The sequence below is a fragment of the Mauremys reevesii genome, linkage group 1, assembly GCF_016161935.1.
Source record: "Mauremys reevesii isolate NIE-2019 linkage group 1, ASM1616193v1, whole genome shotgun sequence".
NCBI lineage: Eukaryota > Metazoa > Chordata > Testudines > Geoemydidae > Mauremys > Mauremys reevesii.
In genome coordinates this window covers 9,218,759-9,241,002 of record NC_052623.1, presented here as the reverse complement: position 1 = coordinate 9,241,002, position 22,244 = coordinate 9,218,759, and the positions used below count along the sequence as shown (strand labels likewise).

The 22,244-nt window shown below is 48.4% G+C and overlaps 1 protein-coding gene and 1 pseudogene across 2 annotated transcripts; both read left to right on the top strand.

The window, feature by feature from the left end:
* Positions 1-6,833: 6,833 nt before the first annotated feature.
* On the top strand, positions 6,834-8,556 carry LOC120394897 (annotated as a pseudogene).
* A 2,977-nt stretch (positions 8,557-11,533) lies between these two features.
* LOC120395846 (olfactory receptor 51G2-like) lies at positions 11,534-21,480 on the top strand. 2 transcript variants are annotated; one of them, XM_039520597.1, is made up of 6 exons: positions 11,534-11,581; positions 14,750-14,858; positions 15,143-15,216; positions 15,645-15,883; positions 15,966-16,060; positions 20,506-21,480. In XM_039520597.1, exon 6 carries the CDS (start codon positions 20,545-20,547, stop codon positions 21,478-21,480), a length of 936 nt encoding a protein of 311 aa, XP_039376531.1. In that variant the 5' UTR covers positions 11,534-11,581; positions 14,750-14,858; positions 15,143-15,216; positions 15,645-15,883; positions 15,966-16,060; positions 20,506-20,544. The 2 variants fall into 2 exon arrangements, with proteins under 2 accessions (XP_039376531.1, XP_039376532.1); XM_039520598.1 differs by lacking the exon at positions 15,143-15,216.
* The last annotated feature ends 764 nt before the right edge of the window (positions 21,481-22,244 follow it).

Below are 22,244 nucleotides of genomic sequence, written 5' to 3'. Positions count from 1 at the left end.
GGAGTAGTAGCCAGGCATAGCCCCCACTAGCCACTGAAGGAGTGTGGACCAGCTGTGGACTGCCAAGCCACTGCAAGGAGTAGCTGGACTCTTGGTGCAGGAGTCCCCAAGAAGGGGGGGAAACCGGATGGTGACATGGCGGGAGGGCTGTGCCACAAAGCAGATGCTGAGAGAAAGGAGCTGTAATGGTCTGTAGGCAGAGGCGAGGGTGGGAGAGACACCACTACCTGCACCTGCTGGGACTGAGCTAATTCCTGAAACACCCAACAGGAGGTGCCAAGGTACTGAGTGACCCCATGACAGGCTGCTATGACTCAGCAGGGCTGGCAAAGGCATGGGGTGAGACCACATGACACTGAACTGCATTTTGGTACCTGTGTTTTTCCAGAAATTGGATTGGGAACTTGGCTTGAAATGAAGGGTTCCCACCATATGGAAAAACTATATAAGGTAGGGAGTGACACCATCTCTCGACTTCACTCACCACCACACATGAGAAACACCGGATAAACAAAGACTGAACTGGGGGAAGTGCTGGTCTCAGACTAAAGGGATGTCCAGCCTGCATATGGAAACTTGGTGGACTGCTTGTATCATCAGTCAGTGTGAGAAATTTCTAATTCATATTCAATCTATCTAGTATGTTAGGCTTAGTTTGCATTTTTGTTTATTTGTTAGGTAATCTGCTTTAATCTGGTTGCTATCCCATATAACCACTTAAAATCCATCTTTCTGTAGTTAATAAATTTGCTTTATGCTTTATCTTTACCAGCATGTTTTGAGTAATGTCTGGTGAAAATTTCATCTCTGTGTACAAATGCTGTTGCATATCTTCCCCACATCAACGGGGAAGTCACCTATATTAATGACGTAGATTAATAATTATGCTGTGCAGATACCTGTGCTGTGAAAGATGGTATAATTCTGGGTTTATACTCCAGGAGCATGCAAGGCAGGTGAACTGGGAAATTGGCTGTTGTCTCCTGCCTGTCTTTGAATGGCTTAGGTAAAGCACTTAGGCAGCTCAGTTGGATGTGTGGCACCATCATCTGTTGTCGTACTGGGTAATAACAGGGCTTGCAGAGGCTGGCTGTATTCACCAACAAAGCAGTGTAAGATTGGCCAGCCCAGCTGGAGGGTTAAATGGCACAGCGGTTCCACTGGCTCCCAGAGTGCACCCCAGGGGTGACAATCTCTCACAGTGGTATGCGTTACTCAGCTTCCTGGGTTCATCAGTAATCTCCATGGAGAATGCAGGAAGCTGAGTAACACATACTGCCTCCCCAGCCACACTGGAACCTGCATGGTGTATAATAATAAGCAAAAACTTCCCTGGGCAAACCCCGCAACTGGCGGTCAGCGGCCACAGCTGTGCCAAGGAGGTTTAACCTGTCCTGGCCTATTATATCCATGATCTATTGTTCCCAGAAGTCTGTTAGCTTTTTTGACTGGCCCTGCACATTTAGCGGATGTTTTCAGAGAGCAATACATGACTCCAAGATCTCTTTCTTGAGTGGTAATGGCTAATTTGGAACCATCATTTTGTAGGTTAGTTGGGATTATGTTTTCTAACGTGCATTACTTTGCATTTATCTACACTGAATTTCATGTGCCATTTTGTTGCCTAACCACTGAATTTTGTGAGATCCCTTTGTAACTTTTCACAGTCTCCTTTGGACTTAAGTATATTGAATAATTTTGTCTTGTCTGCAAATTTTGCCACCTCACTCCTTACCCATTTTCCGGATCATTTATTAATATGTGGAACAGCACTGGTCCCAGTACAGACCCCTGTGAGGCACCACTAGTTACCTCTCTCCATTTTGAAACCGACCATTTATTCCTACCCTTTGTTTCCTGTCTTTTAACTAGTTACTGACCCAGGAGAGAATCTTCCTTCTTATCCCATGACTGCTTAATTTTCTTAAGAGCCTTTGGTGAGGGATCTTGTCAAAGATTTTCTGAAAGTCCAAGTACACTATATCCTCTGGATCACCCTTGTCCACATTTTTGTTGACCAACTCAAAGAATTTTTATACATTAGTGAGGCATGATTTCCCATTTAAAAAGCAGTGTTGACTCTTCCACAACAAATCATGTTCATGTATTTGTCTGATAATTTTGTTCTTTATTATAATTTCAACCAGTTTACCTGGTACTGAAGTTAGGATTACTGGCCTGTCATTTCTGAGATCACCTCTGGAGCCTTTTTAAAAAAATCAGCCTCACATTATCTATTTGTGAATCATCTGGTACAGAGTCTTATTCAAGTGATAGGTTACGTTTAATAGTTCTGCAATTTGATATTTGAGTTCCTTCAGAACTCTTGGGTGAATATCATCTGGTCCTGGTGATTTTTCTTGTTTAAATTATCAGTTTGTTCTAAAACTTTTTTGATGGCTTGTCACCCCTGGAGAAGGCTGGGATCCCATGGAACTGCAGAGACCCCTAACCATTCAGCTGGGCTGGCCTCTCTCACACTGATCTGCTGCTGACACAGCCAGCCTCTCCAGGCCCTGTTATCACCCAGCATGACAGCAGGTGGCACCACACGCCCAACTGAGCTACCTGAGTGCTTTACCAAAGCCACTCAAGGACAAACAGGAGACAACAGCCAATTTCCCAGGTAGGCAGCCTTGGACTCTTGCAGGAGTATAAATCCAGAATTATCCCATCTTGCACTGCATGGGGATCTGTACAATGCAAACTTGTTAATATAGGTCACTTTCCCCTCGATGTGGGGTAGATACACAACAGCCTTTGTTTACAGAGCTGACATTCTGGATCCCCAAAAGAAATGGGAGGCTTTTAATCTACCTCTCCCTCGTAACAGAAACAATGGTTGTAGTGACTGAGTCTACGGCTGCACTTCGGGAATGGAAAGGTTGAAACCTCCCAACCAGTCTATTGCTGGGCCAATGTCTCCATCAGCTATGCTAACCAGCCTTCCAATATCTGTGTAGCCTTCTCTGTTCAGGGAGATTTTGGCAAACCAGTAAAGTGCCTAAACCACTATTGCTTGTTGCTAATAGTAGCCAAGTGAGCAGGCCGTACTGAACCACTAGGTGTTTCTAACAGCGGTCGAGTTAGCAGGTCATACTGAGCCATTCTTGCTTATTGCTAAAAGTAGCCAAGTCAGCAGGTCATAAATTGGTCATGCAGCGGCCTCAGTGTAACCAGGGCAAAAGGGGAGGGGATTTGGGGTGCCACAGACAGGGCAGCTTGACCCCACGTCCTTCCTGCTGGGAATGTTGAAATTGCTGATCCATGTATTTTAGAAAAAAACCAGGAAGTTTGTCTATATGTGGCTCCAGGAATGTTTGTCAGGGACTCAAGGCATGGACATCCTGGAAAAAACAACAACAACAAAAAACCATATCTGGTAAATTGATGAACATAAGAAAATCTCTTGCTTGATCTTTAAAAACTGCTTGCTTAGCAAGTTCTCTTTAAGGGATATGGCATTGTATTACTAATGTATAAATAAGGGGGGAAAGTTTGAGGTAATTGGACTTCTCAGAAGGGGATCTTCAGGGACGCTCCCTCTGGACTCATCTTGGTCCCCATGCGCAGATGGAAGCCTAGCCAGCAGAAGCCTGTTATGGTGCCACTCGAAAGCCACTCTCTGCTTCAGTAATTATTGAGGATTGGGGCTGTTTTACTAACCTGTTGCAGACATGTGTAAGTGCTTGAGACTAGTAAAGTGTAGCTTTCAGTGAAAGCATTCTTGTATTGTCCTGCCAGCCATCTATCGGTCGGACGGCCGTGTCTCCCCTTATTTCCTGACCCCACCTTACACAGAGTAAACGTTACCAAGAGCTTTCGGTTAAAAGAACCACGGGTAACATCCTCCACCCTGTACAATGCCCCCTTCAGCAGATCCTGCAGGCAGTGTCTACTGTGACAGGCCCAGGTAGAACATTTCTGATGAACCTGTGCTAGCAAGGAGCAAGAACAGTTGTGGAGGCACAGAGATTGTGGGTGAGATGAGCTACAAGTGGATCATTGAGATCTGTGCCTAACTTTGGGGATCCTGGGTCTCCTTTTCATTCCTCTGGGAGAAGGGAAGGAATCTCTACTACTGAAATGATCCGAGACAAATTTCCCTGTATGGAGCCTTGTGGAATCTCCCTTCCCTGGCTTGCACCCTCGTTTTACAATGCAGGGAAAGGGGCTCCAGGGGAGAAATCTGATCCTATTTTATTTTATTTTATTTTATTTCAGCAAGATCACAGCTGTGACAGCATGACCGTTACCACTCAGCCACCCCTGAGGTAGCCCTGTGACTAATTGGAATCATATGAACAGTGATGACAAGGCCGGATTCCAGGAATAGAGCCTGCAGCAGGATTGGCACTGCAGTAAGGTTGGCTGGCATCACCACGCGTCCCCTGTGATTTGGCCTCCTGCTGTTTGCCATTGGCCATGATGGGAGTTAAAGCTGGTGCACAGTAAGTCAAGCAGCTGAGATTCCCTGAGGGGCAAGTGGCCCCCAAGGGAATGTGCAGACATGCTTCATAAAGGCAGCTGCCTCCCTATCTGAACAGATACTGCCTGCTGCCTGTGCAACCTCTCCGATGACTCCTTGTCCTTTAGGGTGAAAACCTCTGGTGTCAGCGGCTCCTCTTCTAGCAGGAATTGGGTACGTTGGCAGGTTTCAGTATCTTTAAAATGTGCAGTGAAGGGGAAAGGCTGCAAGCTGTTTCCATTTGCAGAGGTTCTGTGTAGCGGCAGAGGACTCAGATGGGCTGTTGGGGTGACTCAGTGATGGGGCTGGAGGGCAGACAGCAACAGGTGGCTAGGGAACCCCTCCCCTACATCTGCCCATGCTCCACAGTGGGTAATTCAAGCTACACAAAAAACTCACATTGAAAGCAACTTCATACAGTTAAAACTCTGATGCCTCAAGTCAGGATTTCTCAAGGGGTCCCATTTCTAGAGGTTCCATGTGCACTGGGCCCGATCCTGCCAGGGGCTGAGCGAGGGGAGACCCCACGGAATCTCAGTGACTAGTTCCCAATTGCCTCAGATTTATTTGCTCTTGGAAATTTAATCAGCAAATGTATTTTCAGTGATTTTTATTCTCCAGCTTAATTGTGGACGCAGGAATTCAGAGCTGCGTTGCTCTGTGGTAAAAGGTCCAAAGAGGCATATTTCTGTTTTCTGACTGGCTGAGAGCTCCAGCACTTCTAGCTTGTAGATACCCCTCGCAGTTATGGGTCTACTGGCATCTCTGCCCCCTCTCTGCTCTCTGAGTGCCATGTCAGGCCTCGTGGCCTCTCCCTCTCATGGGATGGAATCCTGTGATCCTCCCACCCTCAGACTGGGCCCTGGGCTATAGCACACTGCAGGCCGATTCTGCTTTCCCAGCAGGTCCGAGTGGGTTCGGCACCCGTGGTTCTTCCCTCTGGGCGCCTGTGAATAGAGGTGAGACAAGTGACCAGCCAGCCTGCTTGAACCAAAACACTTTTAATCTGAACAGCAGGAATAAAGTGTAACATGGGAAAATTAAAGGGTTTTCAAACAGGAGTCTTTACAGGTCTCTGACGCAAACCCTCCCACTCTGAAGGGTACCCTGGCAGGCCGAGGGCCTTCAGACATCCCCAGAGTGTCTGTGCTTGTCAGTCTGATGCGATTCTTAGCAACAGCTGCCCCAGCTATGCACAGACTCACAGCGCTGGCAAAACAAGCTGTGTAACGTGGCTGGAGCCCGGAAATAGGCTCTTCCCAGCTTGTAGCTCCATTGTTGTTTCTCAACCTCCCTGAAGTGTTTACTGAGTGGTGGCTTTTCTTGAGCTATCGTTTCCCTTCCTGCTTGTTTTCCAGCAGCCTGCTGTTAAACTAAGATGAGCCATGCAGGTTTCACCCAGTACAGCCATAACATAAACATCCCACTAGTTAAGCCAATGTAGCTCTACAGCAAACATCCCAAGAACTGGGTTTAACAGAGACATTCATTATGTTGTTCCCAGATGCTTTATGCATTTGAATTTGAAATCCACTTCCTGCAAACCCTCATCCTGCCTGAATAGCAGCTGCTGGGGTCACTATGTACTAGAAAGTGAGAGCTCAGGGAACGAATATTTTCTATACTGACCCCAAAGCCTGTTACCACTCCGGATACAGGCTACAGACTGACAGAACAGAACCTGAGGAGAACCAGTCAGCTATTAACCCAGGGACAGAGGAGCTACTAGAGTTTTGTTTGCTGTCAAGCAACTGAATGAGGGCTGAGACAGATATAAAAATATTACAAAGCAAACTTTCATGAGGTATATCAAAAACCAGCAGCAGAGTTGCTGGAATCTCTGCAGGAAAGAGCAGTGGTAACTTTACTGCTTAATAGTTTTGGCTTTAGAAAGTGTCTCAAAAGTAATCCACATGCTGTTTGCAATAGGTTTCTGCTATTAACTCTTTGTACATTGAACAGTTGTATGATACTGTCTCCTGATAACTGACCAGAAGCTTTTTCTAACACTTATATTCAGGGTCATGAACACAAACCCTCGGCAATACATTATAAGTCTTTCCAAAAAGTAATGAGAGACCAGAACTGCTGGTCTGTGTTTCAGCAAAGAGTAGAGCTGAGGTGCAGGAAATGGGAGTCCAATAGTGGTTTATGTAATTTATGCCAATCATCTCTTACATGAGCATAGCTGAAGTAACTTGCGCGCACACACCTGGACATTAGTGCAACACCAGTGTTAGCAGTATTCACCCATTTGTGATGAAAACACCTCCTCCACCGAGCTGAAGTAACTGTCTGTGTTAGCTTGTAACTTGCCTGATATCTACAGACTCTTGCATGGGAAAAAGATGCACGTCCTGGGAGGATGAAGCGAAGCCAGTAGGATGATCAAACTCTCTGGATTCCATCAACACTGTCCAGTTAAAGCACTTCAGCTTCTCTTGGAGGAATTCTTGAGGGTCAGAGTGTATCACTGGGGGCATTTGGTAAGGGAAAGTTAATTAAGCCTTTTTTCTGATTGAATTTATACACGTGAATCTGGAGTATAATGAAGCAATGAAACACATTTATAAGTAGCTTGAATGCAGGACACACAAATACCGTTTTTACCATGCACTTGCCATGCATTTACCCACATCATGATACAAAGGGCCACACTCGGAAAGTGGAACGCCAGAAAATGAGTCTGTGAAGGTCACAATTGTAAAATCACATAGTGTTCAAGTAAGCTGTGGAACTCATGGTCAAATCTAAGTACAGCAGTGAGGATTTATTTTAAAATAAGTCTTGGAAGGGCTCTAAACCTTCCTGACTTACACCACAAATAATGTCTAAATATTGGGTCTCGGGGGGGAAACTTTCCCTGAGAGCAGGTTATCTCATAGCTCCCAACTGCAGGGCTTCTTCCACCTTCATCTGAAGCATCTGGAACTAGTCAATGGATACTGGGCTAGATGAACTACAGGTCTGATCCTGTCTAGCAATGCCTATTTTCCTATCGATGCTGTTCTTGCTGATATTCCTTGAGCTCCTGCAAGTCTCTAGACCTGCACAGAAAGCAGAAAGATGTCTCATTAAACATCATCTAGTCTCCTTTTCTTTTTCTTTTCAGGAAGGAAAGTTGAAAACTCCTCAGACCTGCCCAGTACATTATGTCAGCTGCCAATGACACCAAATTCCAATCTGCAGTGTTCCTTCTCACTGGGATACCTGGGCAGGAAGACGTCCATCTCTGGATCTCTGTCCCCATTTGCTTCATGTATGTTATTTCGATAGTAGGAAATTCGGTCATTCTGTTCATTGTAAAAACAGATTCAAGCCTCCATGAGCCCATGTACATTTTCCTTTCCATGTTGGCCGTCACAGACCTTGGCTTATCGATAGCCACCATGCCGACGATACTGGGCATATTCTTGTTTAACTTTAGGGAGATCAGCCTCGATGTCTGTTTAGCCCAGCTGTTCTTCATCCACTTGCTTCAATGCACTGAATCCTGCATACTCTTATTGATGGCCTTTGACCGCTTCATTGCGATCTGTAACCCACTGAGATATGCCTCCATCTTAACCCTGCCAAGAATAGCCAAGGTAGGACTAGTGGCTGTGCTTAGATCGGTGGTCATAATATTCCCACTTCCCTTTCTCCTGAAACGGTTCCGATACTGTCGAGCCAATGTCCTCTCCCATTCCTACTGCCTGTACCAGGAGGTCATGAAGATGGCTTGTTCAGACATCACAGTCAACAGCATCTATGGCTTGTTTGCTAAACTCTTAACTATGGGGTTGGACTCGCTGCTCATCTTTCTCTCTTATGTGATGATCCTCAAAACAGTGCTGAGCGTCGTGTCCCATGCAGAGTGCCTGAGGGCCCTGAATACCTGCGTCTCCCACCTCTGTGCTGTCCTGCTCTTTTACACACCAGACATCAGCCTGTCTGTGATATACAGATTTGGGAATAGCTCTTCCCCCTTGCTTCGTATTATCCTGAGCTACATCTCCCTGCTTTTCCCGCCCCTGGTGAACCCAATCGTATACAGCGTGAAAAGCAAACACCTTCGTGTGAGGATAATCAAGGTGTTCATCAAGTAAAAGTTTAGCTCATCACCCAGCTCCAGCGCTGGTGACATGGGAGATGAAAAATATGGGCTTCCTATTCCATCCTGCACCCTTACATCTGAGACAACATGAGCTACTGATCCCCTCACTGTAAAGAGAGGTTTTCACATGGTCCAAGGCCTGGAGCAGTGGGAGAGGGAATGGTGAGGGAAGACAGTGAACTGGGGGAAAGAGATCAAGGCAAGCAGCAGCATTTAAAATGTGACTATCTTCATGGAGAGCCAGGGGACCAGTAGGATGTTGGCCCACAAAGAGCCATATTGGTGGATGCTCTGACCTCAGAATTGCTGTCAATACTGACAATAAAGAGAAGGGATGTGAATGTTGTTTCCCGTTATACCTGGCCTGTCATTGTCCCATCTCTGGCTAAACATCGCCAGGCCATAAAAAAAGCTGCAGAGTTGTTCTGCTGTCCAGGCCCTTCCTGAGTGCTCTGGGTGCTGCTTGATCCATGGGGGCTGCATCAGCTGTGGACAGGGGCGATTCAAGGGGCACGGACACCCACCCTTCCCCTACGCCCTCCAGGTAATTTTGCCTGTGTCATGTCAGAAACATGATTAATGCCAGAGCCCCAGGAGAAGCCATTTAGGCAGCCCCCTCCCCTGCACACAGCACACCTGCTCAGCCCACTCCCCAGCGAGGCAGGGCAGAGCTGCCTGTGTGAGGGCAGGTCTACACTAAGGGCGGGGGTCGAACTAGGGTATGCAAGTTCAGCTACGTGAATAGCATAGCTGAATTCGAAGTACCTTAGTTCGAACTACTCATCCGTCCAGACGCCGCGGAATCGAAGTCCGCGGCTCCAAGGTCGACTCCGCCACCGCCTTTTGCAGTGGTGGAGTACCGGAGTCGACCGCGGCGCTTCCGGAGTTCGAACTGTCGCGTCCAGATTAGACGCGATAGTTCAAACTCAGAGAAGTCGAACTCACCGCGTCGACCCGGCTGGTAAGTGTAGACTAGCCCTGAGTGAGAGTCTGACACAGCAGTCTGAGCAAGAGACTCAGGCCCAGGTTCCCGCCCCGGCCCCTCTGTCTGTGCTTCCTGAGCTGCTTGCAAAGGGGTGGAAACGATCCTCAGCTCCCCCACAGAGGCCCAGCTTCCCACTATCCCAGCCCAGCCTGTTCAGTGTAGGGTCACCATCTTTTCAAAAGGCAAAAGAGGGACACATGCAGGGGCCCCATCCCCTGCATGACCCCGTCCCGCCCGTCTTCTTCCTATTTGTTGCCCCACCCACTACTCCTCCTCTTCCCTCAAGGCTCCACCCCCCTCTCCATGGTAAGAGCTGCCCAGGGAGCCAGAACCACCGTGAGGCACCCCAGATTCTCCACCTGACCTGGCCAGGAACTGGGGTCCCAAGAGAAGCCCCCAACCTATCTCCTCGCCCCGCCCCCTGAATGCAGAACCCAAGAAATGTGGTGAGTCTGGGATTCCCCACAGCAACCTCGGCTCCCGCGACAGCTCTTACTATGGCCTGGCTCAACCCTGCCTAGGGGATGGAGCCTCGGGAGAAGGGGAGGAGCAGGGGGCAGGACTCAGGGGAAGGGGAGGAGCAGGGGGCAGGACTCAGGGGAAGGGGAGGGGCAGGGGGCAGGGACTCAGGGGAAGGGGAGGAGCAGGGGGCAGGACTCAGGGGAAGGGGAGGAGCAAGGGGCAGGGACTCAGGGGAAGGGGAGGGGCAGGGGGCAGGGACTCAGGGGAAGGGGAGGAGCAGGGGGCAGGGACGCAGGGGAAGGGGAGGAGCAGGTGGCAGGGGCTCAGGGGAAGGAGGGGCAGGGGCAGGGACTCGGGAGGGGCAGGGGCAGGATTCAGGGGAAGGGGAGGAGCAGGTGGCAGGGACGCAGGGGAAGGGGAGGCGCAGGGGCAGGACTCAGGAGAAGGGGAGGAGCAGGGGCAGGGGCTCAGGGAAGGGGAGGAGCAGGTGGCAGGGACGCAGGGGAAGGGGAGGAGCAGGTGGCAGGGACGCAGGGGAAGGGGAGGAGCAGGGGGCAGGACTCAGGGGAAGGGGAGGAGCAGAGGGCAGGGACGCAGGGAAGGGGAGGAGCAGGGGGCAGGGACGCAGGGGAAGGGGAGGGGCAGGGGGCAGGACTCAGGAGAAGGGGAGGAGCAGGGGGCAGGGGCTCAGGGGAAGGGGAGGGGCAGGGGCAGGGACTCAGGGGAAGGGGAGGGGCAGGGGCAGGGACTCAGGGGAGGGCAGGGGCAGGATTCAGGGAAGGGGAGCAGGGGAGGAGCAGGGGGCAGGGACGCAGGGGAAGGGGAGGAGCAGGGGCAGGACTCAGGGGAAGGGGAGGAGCAGGGGCAGGGACTCAGGGAAGGGGAGGAGCAGGGGCAGGACTCAGGGGAAGGGAGGAGCAGGGACTCAGGGGAAGGGGAGGGGCAGGGGCAGGACTCAGGAGAAGGGGAGGAGCAGGGGCAGGACTCAGGGAAGGGGAGGAGCAGGGACAGGACTCAGGGGAAGGGGAGGAGCAGGGACTCAGGGGAAGGGGAGGGGCAGGGGGCAGGACTCAGGAGAAGGGGAGGAGCAGGGGGCAGGACTCAGGGGACGGGGAGGAGCAGGGACTCAGGGGAAGGGGAGGGGCAGGGGGCAGGACTCAGGAGAAGGGGAGGAGCAGGGGGCAGGACTCAGGAGAAGGGGAGGAGCAGGGGGCAGGGACTCAGGGGAAGGGGAGGGGCAGGGACTCAGGCGAGGGGGAGGAGCAGGGGGCAGGAGTCGGGGGAAGGGGAGGAGCAGGGGCAGGACTCAGGGAAGGGGAGGAGCAGGGACTCAGGGGAAGGGGAGGGGCAGGGGCAGGACTCAGGGGAAGGGGAGGAGCAGGGGGCAGGACTCAGGAGAAGGGGAGGAGCAGGGGGCAGGGACTCAGGGGAAGGGGAGGGGCAGGGACTCAGGGGAAGGGGAGGAGCAGGGGGCAGGACTCAGGGGAAGGGGAGGAGCAGGGGTTGCATCAAGCCTGAACCATTGCTGATCCCAGCAAGCACGGCGATGGGGGGTTCCTGAGTAAAGGAGGTGGGTAGGAGAGACTGTGTTTTGGAGAAGACTGGATTAATGAGACACCACTAAGGGGGCTTGTTTTAAGTATTCCTGGCTGAGCGTAAATCATTGTAAGGTTCCTAGAGGGCAGGGCATGGTGCCTGCATGGATGCCTCAGGTCACAAGGGGGCACTCTGGGGTGGCACCCATGTGCAGGGATTTGGCCAGAGTGGGCTGTGCTCTTGAAAGCTTTTACCTCCCAGGCAGAGTGCAGCTCAGCCCCCAAGCTGCTCTAAACTCTGCCGCAGCAGGGAGCGAACAGGCCAGCAAATCAAACCGCTGTAACTGGGTCCTTGCCATCCCCATGCTCTACAGCAAAGGGCTGGCTTAGCAGAGAACCCAGCTGGGCCTGTCACTGCCTGGAAGGCTGGTCCTGTGGTCTGGGCATGGGTCTATGACATTAGAAAGCTTGGTTTGATTCCCTGGCCATGTGTGACCATGGGGAAGCCATTGGCTGTCTCTGAGCCTCTTCACAAGTCTATAATAGGCGTCGGGAAGATAAATTCATTCTAGATGCTCAGATAAGAACATAAGAGAGGCCATACTGGGTCAGACCAAAGGTCCACCTAGCCCAGTATCCTGTCTACCAACAGTGGCCAATGCCAGGTGCCCCAGGGGGAGTGAACCTAACAGGCAATGATCAAGTGATCTCTCTCCTGCCATCCATCTCCATCCTCTGATGAACAGAGGCTAGGGACACCATTCCTTACCCATCCTAGCTAATAGCCATTTATGGACTTAGCCACCATGAATTTATCCAGTCCCCTTTTAAACATTGTTATAGTCCTAGCCTTCACAACCTCCTCAGGTAAGGAGTTCCACAAGTTGACTGTGCGCTGCGTGAAGAAGAACTTCCTTGTATTTGTTTTAAACCTGCTGACTATTAATTTCATTTGGTGACCCCTAGTTTTTGTATTATGGGAATAAGTAAATAACTTCTCCTTATCCACTTTCTCAACATCACTCATGATTTTATAGACCTCTATCATATCTCACCTTAGTGTCCTCTTTTCCAAGATGAAGAGTTCTAGCCTCTTTAATCTTTCCTCATATGGGACCCTCTCCAAACCCCTAATCATTTTAGTTGCCCTTTTCTGAAACTTTTCTAGTGCTAGAATATCTTTTTTGAGGTAAGGAGAGCACATCTGTACACAGTATTCAAGATGTGGGCGTACCATGGATTTATATAAGGGCAATAATATATTCTCAGTCTTATTCTCTATCCCCTTTTTAATGATTCCTAACATCCTGTTTGCTTTTTTGACCACCTCTGCACACATCTTCAGAGAACTATCCACAATGACTCCAAGATCTTTTTCCTGATTCGTTGTAGCTAAATTAGCCCCCATCATATTGTATGTATAGTTGGGGTTATTTTTTTCCAATGTGCATTACTTTACATTTAGCCACATTAAATTTCATTTGCCATTTTGTTGCCCAATCACTTAGTTTTGTGAGATCTTTTTGAAGTTCTTCACAGTCTGCTTTGGTCTTAACTATCTTGAGTAGTTTAGAATCATCTGCAAACTTTGCCACCTCACTCTTTACCCCTTTCTCAAGATCATTTATGAATAAATGGAATAGGATTGGTCCTAGTACTGACCCTTGGGGAACACCACTAGTTACCCCTCTCCATTCTGAGAATTTACCATTTATTCCTACCCCTTGTTCCCTGTCTTTTAACCAGTTCTCAATCCATGAAAGGACCTTCCCTTTTATCCCATGACAGCTTAATTTACGTAAGAGCCTTTGGTGAGGGACCTTGTCAAAGACTTTCTGGAAATCTAAGTACACTATGTCCACCGGATCCCCCTTGTCCACATGTTTGTTGACCCATTCAAAGAACTCTAATAGATTAGTTAATACACGATTTCCCTTTACAGAAACCATGTTGACTATTGCTCAACAGTTTATGTTTTTCTATGTGTCTGACAATTTTATTCTTAACTATTGTTTTGACTAATTTGCCCGGTACCAATGTTAGACTTACCGGTCTGTAATTGCCGGGATCACCTCTAGAGCCCTTTTTATATATTGGTGTTACATTAGCTAACTTCCAGTCATTGGGTACCGAAGCCGATTTAAAGGACAGGTTACAAACCTTAGTTAATAGTTTTGCAACTTCACATTTGAGTTCTTTCAGAACTCTTGGGTGAATGCCATCGGGTCCCGGTGACTTCTTAATGTTGAGTTTATCAATTAATTCCAAAACCTCCTCTAGTGACACTTTAATCTGTGACAGTTCCTCAGATTTGTCACCTACAAAGGCCACCTCAGGTTTGGGAATCTCCCTAACATCCTCAGCCGTGAAGACTGAAGCAAAGAATCCATTTAGTTTCTCCTCAATGACTCTATCATTTTTAAGCGCTCCTTTTGTATCTCGATCGTCAAGGGGCCCCACTGGTTGTTTAGCAGGCTTCCTGCTTCTGATGTACTTCAAAAACATTTTGTTATTACTTTTGGAGTTTTTGGCTAGCCGTTCTTCAAACTCCTCTTTGGCTTTTCTTATTACACTCTTGCACTTAAGTTGGCAGTGTTTATGCTCCTTTCTATTTGCCTCACTAGGATTTGATGTCAGAAATTTGCCAAGGGAGGTTGTGAAGGCCAAAAGTCTAACTGGATCCAAAAAGGAATCAGATAGGTGCATGGAGGCTAGGTCCATAAAAAGCTATTAGCTGGGATGTTCAGGGACGCAGCCCCATGCTCTGGGTGTCTCTAAACCTTTGACTGTCAGAAGCTGGGTGCAGATGACAGGGGAAGGATCATTCAATGTATGCCCTGTTTTCTTCTTTTCCTCTGAAGCATCTGTACCGTCCACTGTCAAAAGACCAGAAACTGGGCTAAATGGACCATTAGTCTGAAACAATATGGCCATTCTTATGTTCTTAAACTGTTCCACTGATGGAGGGGTTGCTGCAGACTGGCCTTCTCCAGGGGATCTCTCTGTTATAGAGCTGGCATAGACACCACGGCAGACGCCCAAGGCCTGCTGAGTGTGGGAGGCTGATGTGGGTGAATGCTGCCCCCAAGGAGTGAGGTCCTGTAGCAGGAGTCACAGAGGTTCATGGTTTCAGCTAAAGATGTGCTGAAAAACAGAATTCCCCCAACAATTTTTTTGACCCAAACTAAATGTTTCCTTTTCAGTCATACTGCTGCCCAGCTGCAGCTGCTTGGATCCCCAAGAGAAATTGGAGTCTATGGCTGCACTCTGGAAACGCAAATGTCTAAACCTCCCAACCAGTCTGCGACTAGGGTATTGTGCCCATCTGATACTCTAACCAGCCTTCCCATCTCTGTGCAGCCCCCTCCACCCTGTACAAGGCCCCTTCAGCAGGTCCTGCGGGCAGTGGCTAGTGTGACAGGCCCTGGTAGCACATCTCTGATGAACCTGTGCTAGCCAGGAGCTGGAGAATGTCCTAGAGCAGTTGTGGAGAAAAAGAGACTGTGGGTGGGTGGTTCTAGCTATCAGTGGATCTCTGAGATCTGTGCCTATCTTGGGGGATCCCGGGGTCCTGGGTTCCCCTTTTCATTCCTCAGGGAGAATTGTAGGACTGGAAGGGACTGCAAGAGGTCGTCTAGTCCAGACCTTTGAGCTCGTGGCATAACTACCGGTAAGTACTAGCTAGACCATTCCTGACAGGTGTTTGTCTAACATGCTCTTAAAAATCTCCAATCATAGAGATTCCACTACCTCCCTGGGCCATAAAGATCCAAGGGAAATCTCCATGTAGGGAGCCTTGTGGAATCTCCCTTTCCTGGCCTGCACCCTGGGTTCATAATGCAGGAAAAGGGGTTGCCTGGGAGAAAGCTGGTCCTGTATTATTAGTTATTTATTATTACACCCCGACCCTGATATAATGCTGTCCTTGGGAGCCAAAAAATCTTACCATGTTATAGGTGAAACCGCATTATATCAAACTTGCTTTGATCTGCTGGAGTGCACAGCCCCGCCCCCCTGGAGCGGTGCTTTACCGCGTTTTATCCAAATTCATGTTATATCGGATAGAGATGTAATTATTATTATTATATTTTATTTCAGCCAGATCACAGCTCTGAGAGCATCATCGTTACCACTCAGCCACCCCCGAGGTAGCCATGTGACTAATCAGAACCAAACAAACAGTGATGACAAGCCTGGATTCCAGGAATAGAGCCTGCAGCAAATTTTGTGCTGCAATCCAGTTGGGCAGCATCACCACACGTCCCCTGTGAGTTGGCCTCCTGCAGTTTGCCATTGGCCATGACAGGGTTAAAGCTGGTGCACACTAAGCGAAGCAGGTGAGGTTTCCTGATCGCCAAATGGCCCCAAGGGAATGTGCAGACATGCTTCATAAAGGCAGTTCCCTCCCTAGCTGAACAGATACTGCCTGCTGCCTGTGCAACCTCTCCAATAACTCCTTGTCCTTTATGGTGAAGATCTCTGGTGTCAGCTGCTCCATGGCTAACAGGAATTAGGTACGTTGGCAGGTTTCACGATCTTTAAAATGTGAAGGGGAAAGGCTGCGAGCTGTTTCCATTTGCAGAGGTTCTGTGCAGTGATAGAAAACTCAGCTGGGCTGTTGGGGTGACTCAGTGATGAGGCTGGAGAGCAGGCAACACTAAGTAGCTAGGTAGCTCCCCTGCATCTGCCCATGCTCCACGATGGGTCATTCAAGCTACACAGAAACCTGATATTCAAAGCGAGCTCAGAGTGTTAAAACCCTGATGCCCCGAGTCAGGATTTCTCAAGGGGGCCCATCTCTAGAGGTGCCGTGTGCTCTGGGCCCAATCCTGCCGAGGGCTGAGTGAGAGGAGACCCCATGAAATATCAGTGAGTAGTTCCCAAATTGCCTCAGGTTTATTTGCTTCTGGAAATTTAATCAGCAAATGCATTTTCAAAGGTCTTGTTCTCTGGCTCTATTATGAACGCAGGAATTCAAAGCTGCGTTGCTCTGTGGCAACAGGTCCTGTAGGGCTCATTTCTGATTCCTGACTGTCTGAGGGCTCCAGCACTTCTGCCCTGTAGAGACCCCTCAGAGTTACAGGACGACCTGCATGTCTAACCCCTCTCTGGTCTCCAAATGCCAGATGTCAGGCCGCGTAACCTCCCCTCTCTCTCTATTCTCCCACCCTCAGACTGGGCCCGGAGTTACCACACACTGCAGGTCACCTGTGCTTGCTGAGCTTGTCCAAGTGGATCCAGCACTTGTGTTTCTTCCCTCTGGGAGTCTGTGACTAGTGGTGAGACGAGTGACCAGCCAGCCTTCTTGAACCAGAATATTGTTTAATCTGAACAGCAGGAATAAAGTATAACATGGGAGAATAAGAGGGTTTTCAAACAACAATCTGTACATGTCTCTGTTCCCAAGCCTTCCCGCTCTGACGGGGACCCAGGCAGGCCGAAGGCCTTATGACTTCCCCAGCGGTGTCTGTGCCTGTCAGTCTGAAGAGATTCTCACAACAGCTGCCCCAGCTCTGGACAGACTCCCAGTGCTGGCAAAACAAGCTGTGTGATGTGGCTGGAGCCCAGAAATAGGCTCTTCCCAGCTTGTAGCTCCAATGTTGTCTCTCAATCTCCCTGGGGTGGTTACTGAGCGATGGCTTTTCTTGAGCTGTTGCTTCCCTTCCTGCTTGTTTTCCAGCAGCCTGCAGTTAAACTAAGAAGAGTCAAACTGGTTTCACTCACTACAGCCATAACATGAACATTCTAATAGTTAACCCAATAGAGCTTTACAGGAAGCATCCCAAGAACTGAGTTTAACACACACATTCATTATGGCAGCTCAGCTCCATGTCTGTCCCAATATCATTCCCATTTGCTATGGATTTTATTAATACAGGTCATAGGCAGTCAGAGAGCAATAGACTACTTTTGTATGGAAAATGATGTTCCACTTGCATTTGACTTTTAAATGCACTTCATGAAAATCTGCATCATGCCTGAAAAACAGGTACTGGGGTTACTCTGTACTAGAGAGTGAAATCTCAGGCAATGGATATTTTCTGTACTGACCCCGATGCCTGTTACCACTCCGGATACAGGCTGCAGACTGACAGAACAGAACCTGAGGATAATCAGTTAGTTATTAACCCAGTGACAGAGGAGCTACTAGACTTTTGTTTGCTGACAAGCGACTGAATGAGGGCTGAGACGCTGGGATCTTTTCCGTTTCGGGAGAAATCAAGATGACAGACATGTAACCCTTCGGCCCGATGTAGCTGGCAGCAACCAGAGCCAGTTTCAATATCTAGGGGTTCCTTTTCAATAATACAACAAAGAAGAGGACCAAGCCCTCACCCAATAACCAGGGAAAGTTACACACCACTCCTGGGCACCTCTGAGAGGCAATACTTCCCTCTCGCAAGCACAGAGTCCAAGTGTAGAAAAGAAACTTGTAATAAAGGGAGAGAAGTCTCCCGACATTAATTAGGGAAAATGCCACAAACAGGATTCATAATCCTAAAATTGTGAGCCGGACATGTCTTCTGTCTCGTGCTCTTGAGTTCTTCAACCCAAAGTTCCTTTACTGTGCCCGCATCCCACTCATGGTGGTTGTCCTTGGTCAGTGAGGCCCTGGAGTTCAGAGGTGCATGTGTGTGATTTCACCTCCCACCTGCCATCTGATCACTTGCTGTGGTCGGCCACCCCCACCAGCCATGGGTCCTCTCTGCTGACTGCCCCACTAGTCACTTGTTCTACTCTGGTCGATTGACTGTCAGTTACATTCTGCTGCCACCTGCCCTGTGTCCGAAAACTCTTCATGACTGTCAGCTTGTAGAAGGCTGGGCAGAAATGCTTTTCCACCACCAGTGATTTCAGCTCTCATTTAAGCACTTACAGTAAAAAAAGGCTCCCAATGGAGTCTATTCAGCTCTATCTTTGAATGATGGGGAGGAACAGATAAAACCATACCCGGGACCCTTAAAGAAAGCCAACATCTCCTGCCTGGGATACCTGTCCCCACCCCTCTTAACTTCACAGGGCTCCGGCTTTTGAGCCCCTGGCTTAACAAGATACTTTCAGCTGAAGGTAACCACCTCATTTCAGACTGGTTGAGCACACTTTTGCTCCCCTTTATTCATACAATAAAGACAAAAACATTAATAACAGTATTTCACTATCCCCGCATTCAGTACTAAGGGATTTGTACACCAGCCAAAGTTGAACACTTTGAGGAACACCTGTTTATCTACTGATATCTAGGGAGAGTAGGTGTGTTCATGTAAATACAGTTTGCTCCTCAAGTCTCTCCCCCTTCCAGGTAGCTGTCAGAGGAGAGTTCATTCAGCCCCTGTTTACATATGCTACTTTTTAAGTCCCACCTGAGAAATCTTCTCTGAAAAAAGATTTGTTATGCCAAAACTTTTCATTGTAATATAAATATTACAAACCAAACTTTCATGAGATGCATGTATATTGAAAGTCAGCAGCAGAGTTATTTGAATCTGTACAGGAAGGAGCAGTGGTAACTTTCTACTTAATGGCTTATGCTTTAGAAAGTATATCAGAAGTACCCCACAAACTGTTTGTTATGGGTTTGTGCTATTAACTCTTTCTTCTGTGAACAGCTGTATGATACTATCCCCAGAAGCTGTTTCTAACACTTACATTCAGAGTCATGAACACAATCCCACTGCAATACCTGTGCAAGACTATCCAAAAAGTCATGAGAGACCAGAACTCAGCCCCAAATAGAACTGAGGTGCAGGAAAGTGTAATATTGGTTGTATGTAATTTACTCTCATCATCTCTTACACAAGAAGGGCTGAAGTAACTTGTACATTCAGTTGGATATTAGTGCAAATCTAGCATTTACACTATTCACTCATTTGTGATACCAACCCCTCCCCTACCCAGCTGAAGTAACTGTCTGTGTTAGAGTGTAACTTGCCAGATATCTACAGACCATTGCATGGAGAGAGGATTTAGGTCCTGTGAGGATGAAAAGAAGCCCATGGATTATAAAACTCTCTGGATTCATTCAAAGCTGGGCAGGCAAAACACTTCAATTTCTCTTGAAGGGATTCTTGGGGGTCAAAGTATATCACCTGGTGCATCTGGTAAAGGAAAGTTAACAGAGCCTTGTTCTGATTGAATGTACACATGTAAATCTAAAGTGATGCTGTTGAAGTCACTGTTATTGAATTAAGCACTCGGCCCTAATAATTTATTCCCAAAAAATTGCAAAGGGGCAGTGGCATCATTTAAACTCTCAGGAGAGAAGAAAATTATGTGTGTGTGTGTGTGTGTGTGTGCATGTGCGTGTGTAATGAGGCAATGAAACACATTTATAAATAGCTTGAATGTAGGACACATAAATACCATTTTCATCATGCATTTGCCATGCATTTACCCACATGTCATGATACAAAGGGCCAGACTCAGAAGTGGAGGGCCAGAAAGGGTCTGTGTATGAGGGTCACAATTCTAAAATCACACAGTGCTCAAATAGGCTGTGGAACTCACAGTCAAAAGATATCACAGGGGCCAAAAGCTTAGCAGAATTGAAAGAGTGACGGGCTCTTTGTATGGGTAACGAGAAATTCCAGTTACAGTAGTGAGACTTTTTAAAAAAAAAGTCTTGTAAGGGCTCTAAACCTTACTGATTTACATCACAAAATATGTCTACTAGTGGGTGCCAGTGAAAAATTTTCCCTGGGAGCAGTTTATCTCAGAGCTGCCTATTGCAGGGTTTCTTCCACCTTCCACTGAAACATCTGGAGCTGGCCACTGGATACTGGGCTAGATGCACTGCAGATCTGATCCAGTCTGGCCATGCCTATCTCCCTGTTGTTGCTGCAAGTCCAAGACTATGTATTTGCTGATCTTCCTTGAACTCCTAGGAGTCTCTAGATTTCCACTGAGAGCAGAAAAATGTCTTGTTAAATATCAACTAGGCTCCTCTTCTTTTTCCTTTTAGGAAGGAAAGTAAAAACTCCTGGGACCTGCCCAGTACATCATGTCAGCTGTCAATGACACCATATTGAACTCTGCAGTGTTCCTTCTCACCGGGGTACCTGGGCAGGAAGACGTCCATCTCTGGATCTCTGTCCCCTTCTGCTTAGTGTATGTTATTTCAATAGTAGGAAATTCAGTCATTCTGTTCATTATAAAAACAGATCCCAGCCTCCATGAGCCCATGTACATTTTCCTTTCCATGTTGGCCGTCGCAGACCTTGGCATGTCAATAACCACCATGCCGACGATACTGGGCATATACTTGTTTAACTCTAGGGAGATCAGCCTCGATGCCTGTTTTACCCAGCTGTTCTTCATCCACTCACTGTCATTCATTGAATCCTCCATTCTCTTGTTGATGGCCTTTGACCGCTTCGTCGCAATCTCTAACCCACTGAGATATGCTTCCATCCTAACTCTTCCGAGAATAGCCAAGATGGGACTGGTGTTTGTGTTAAGAGGGTTTGTCCTAACATTCCCACTCCCCTTTCTCTTGAAGCGGTTCCAATACTGTCGAGCCAATGTCCTCTCCCATTCCTACTGCCTGCACCAGGAGGTCATGAAGATGGCTTGCTCAGATATCACAGTCAACAGCATCTATGGTTTGTTTATTACACTCTTAATGGTGGGGTTGGATTCGCTGCTCATCTTCCTCTCTTATGTGATGATTCTCAAAACAGTGCTGAATGTTGCATCCCCCACGGAGTGCCTGAGGGCCCTGAACACCTGTGTCTCCCACCTCTGTGCTGTTGTTCTCTTTTACACACCAGAGATCGGCTTGTCTGTGTTACACAGATTCGGGAAGGGCTCTCCTCCATTGCTTCAGATTCTCCTGGGCTATGTCTACCTGCTGGTCCCGCCTCTGATGAATCCAATCGTGTACAGCGTGAAAAGCAAACACCTTCGTGCGAGGATAATCAGGGTGTTTGTCAAGTGATGGGTCAGTTCATTACCCGGGTCCAGCGCTGGTTACATGGCAGATGAAAACCAGGGGACACCTATTCCATCCTGGACCCTTACATCCGAGACGACATAAGCTATTGATCTCCACTTTGGAGACAGAGGTTCAGGCAGGACCTAAGGCCTGGAAAAATGGGATAGGGGCTGCTCCTGCTTCCTGGTGAGGGAGGACAGTGCATTTGGGGAAGGTGACCAGCATTTACAAAATTACTATGCTCCTGGAGAGACTGGGGGAATGGTGAGGTGTTGGCCCATAAAGAGCTGTATCGGCAGTTGGAGCAGTCTTGATACAGTCAATAAGGAGACGGGATGTGGATGTTGTATTGCATTATAACTGGCCCATCCCTCGCCCGTCTCTGGTTAAACATGCAGGGGCCATGAAAAAAGCTGCAATGCTGTTGTGCTGTCACAGTCATTCCCCTTCCTGAGCGCTCTGGGTGCTGCGTGATCCAGGGGTGTTGCACCAACTCTGGCCAGGGGCTATTCAAGGGGCACAGACACCCACCCTTCCCCTACCCCTTTAGCCAAGTTCTAATGACCGAATTAGAGTGACGGGCTCTTTGTATGGGTAACGAGAAATTCCAGTTACAGTAGTGAGACTTTTTAAAAAAAGTCCTCACTCCCGACCCGCAGCCCCCAGCCCGGCCGGTGCCCCCAGGATGCATCCCTTTAGGGAAGTTGTAGAATTTGAGGCTCCCCACAGAGGCCTGGGCTCCCAGGGCAGCTCTTACCCGCAGCCCT

What these genes read in the sequence shown, in the direction of transcription:
- LOC120395846 (XM_039520598.1), top strand. Translation starts at nt 20,545, where the DNA reads ATGTCAGCTGTCAATGACACCATATTGAACTCTGCAGTGTTCCTTCTC.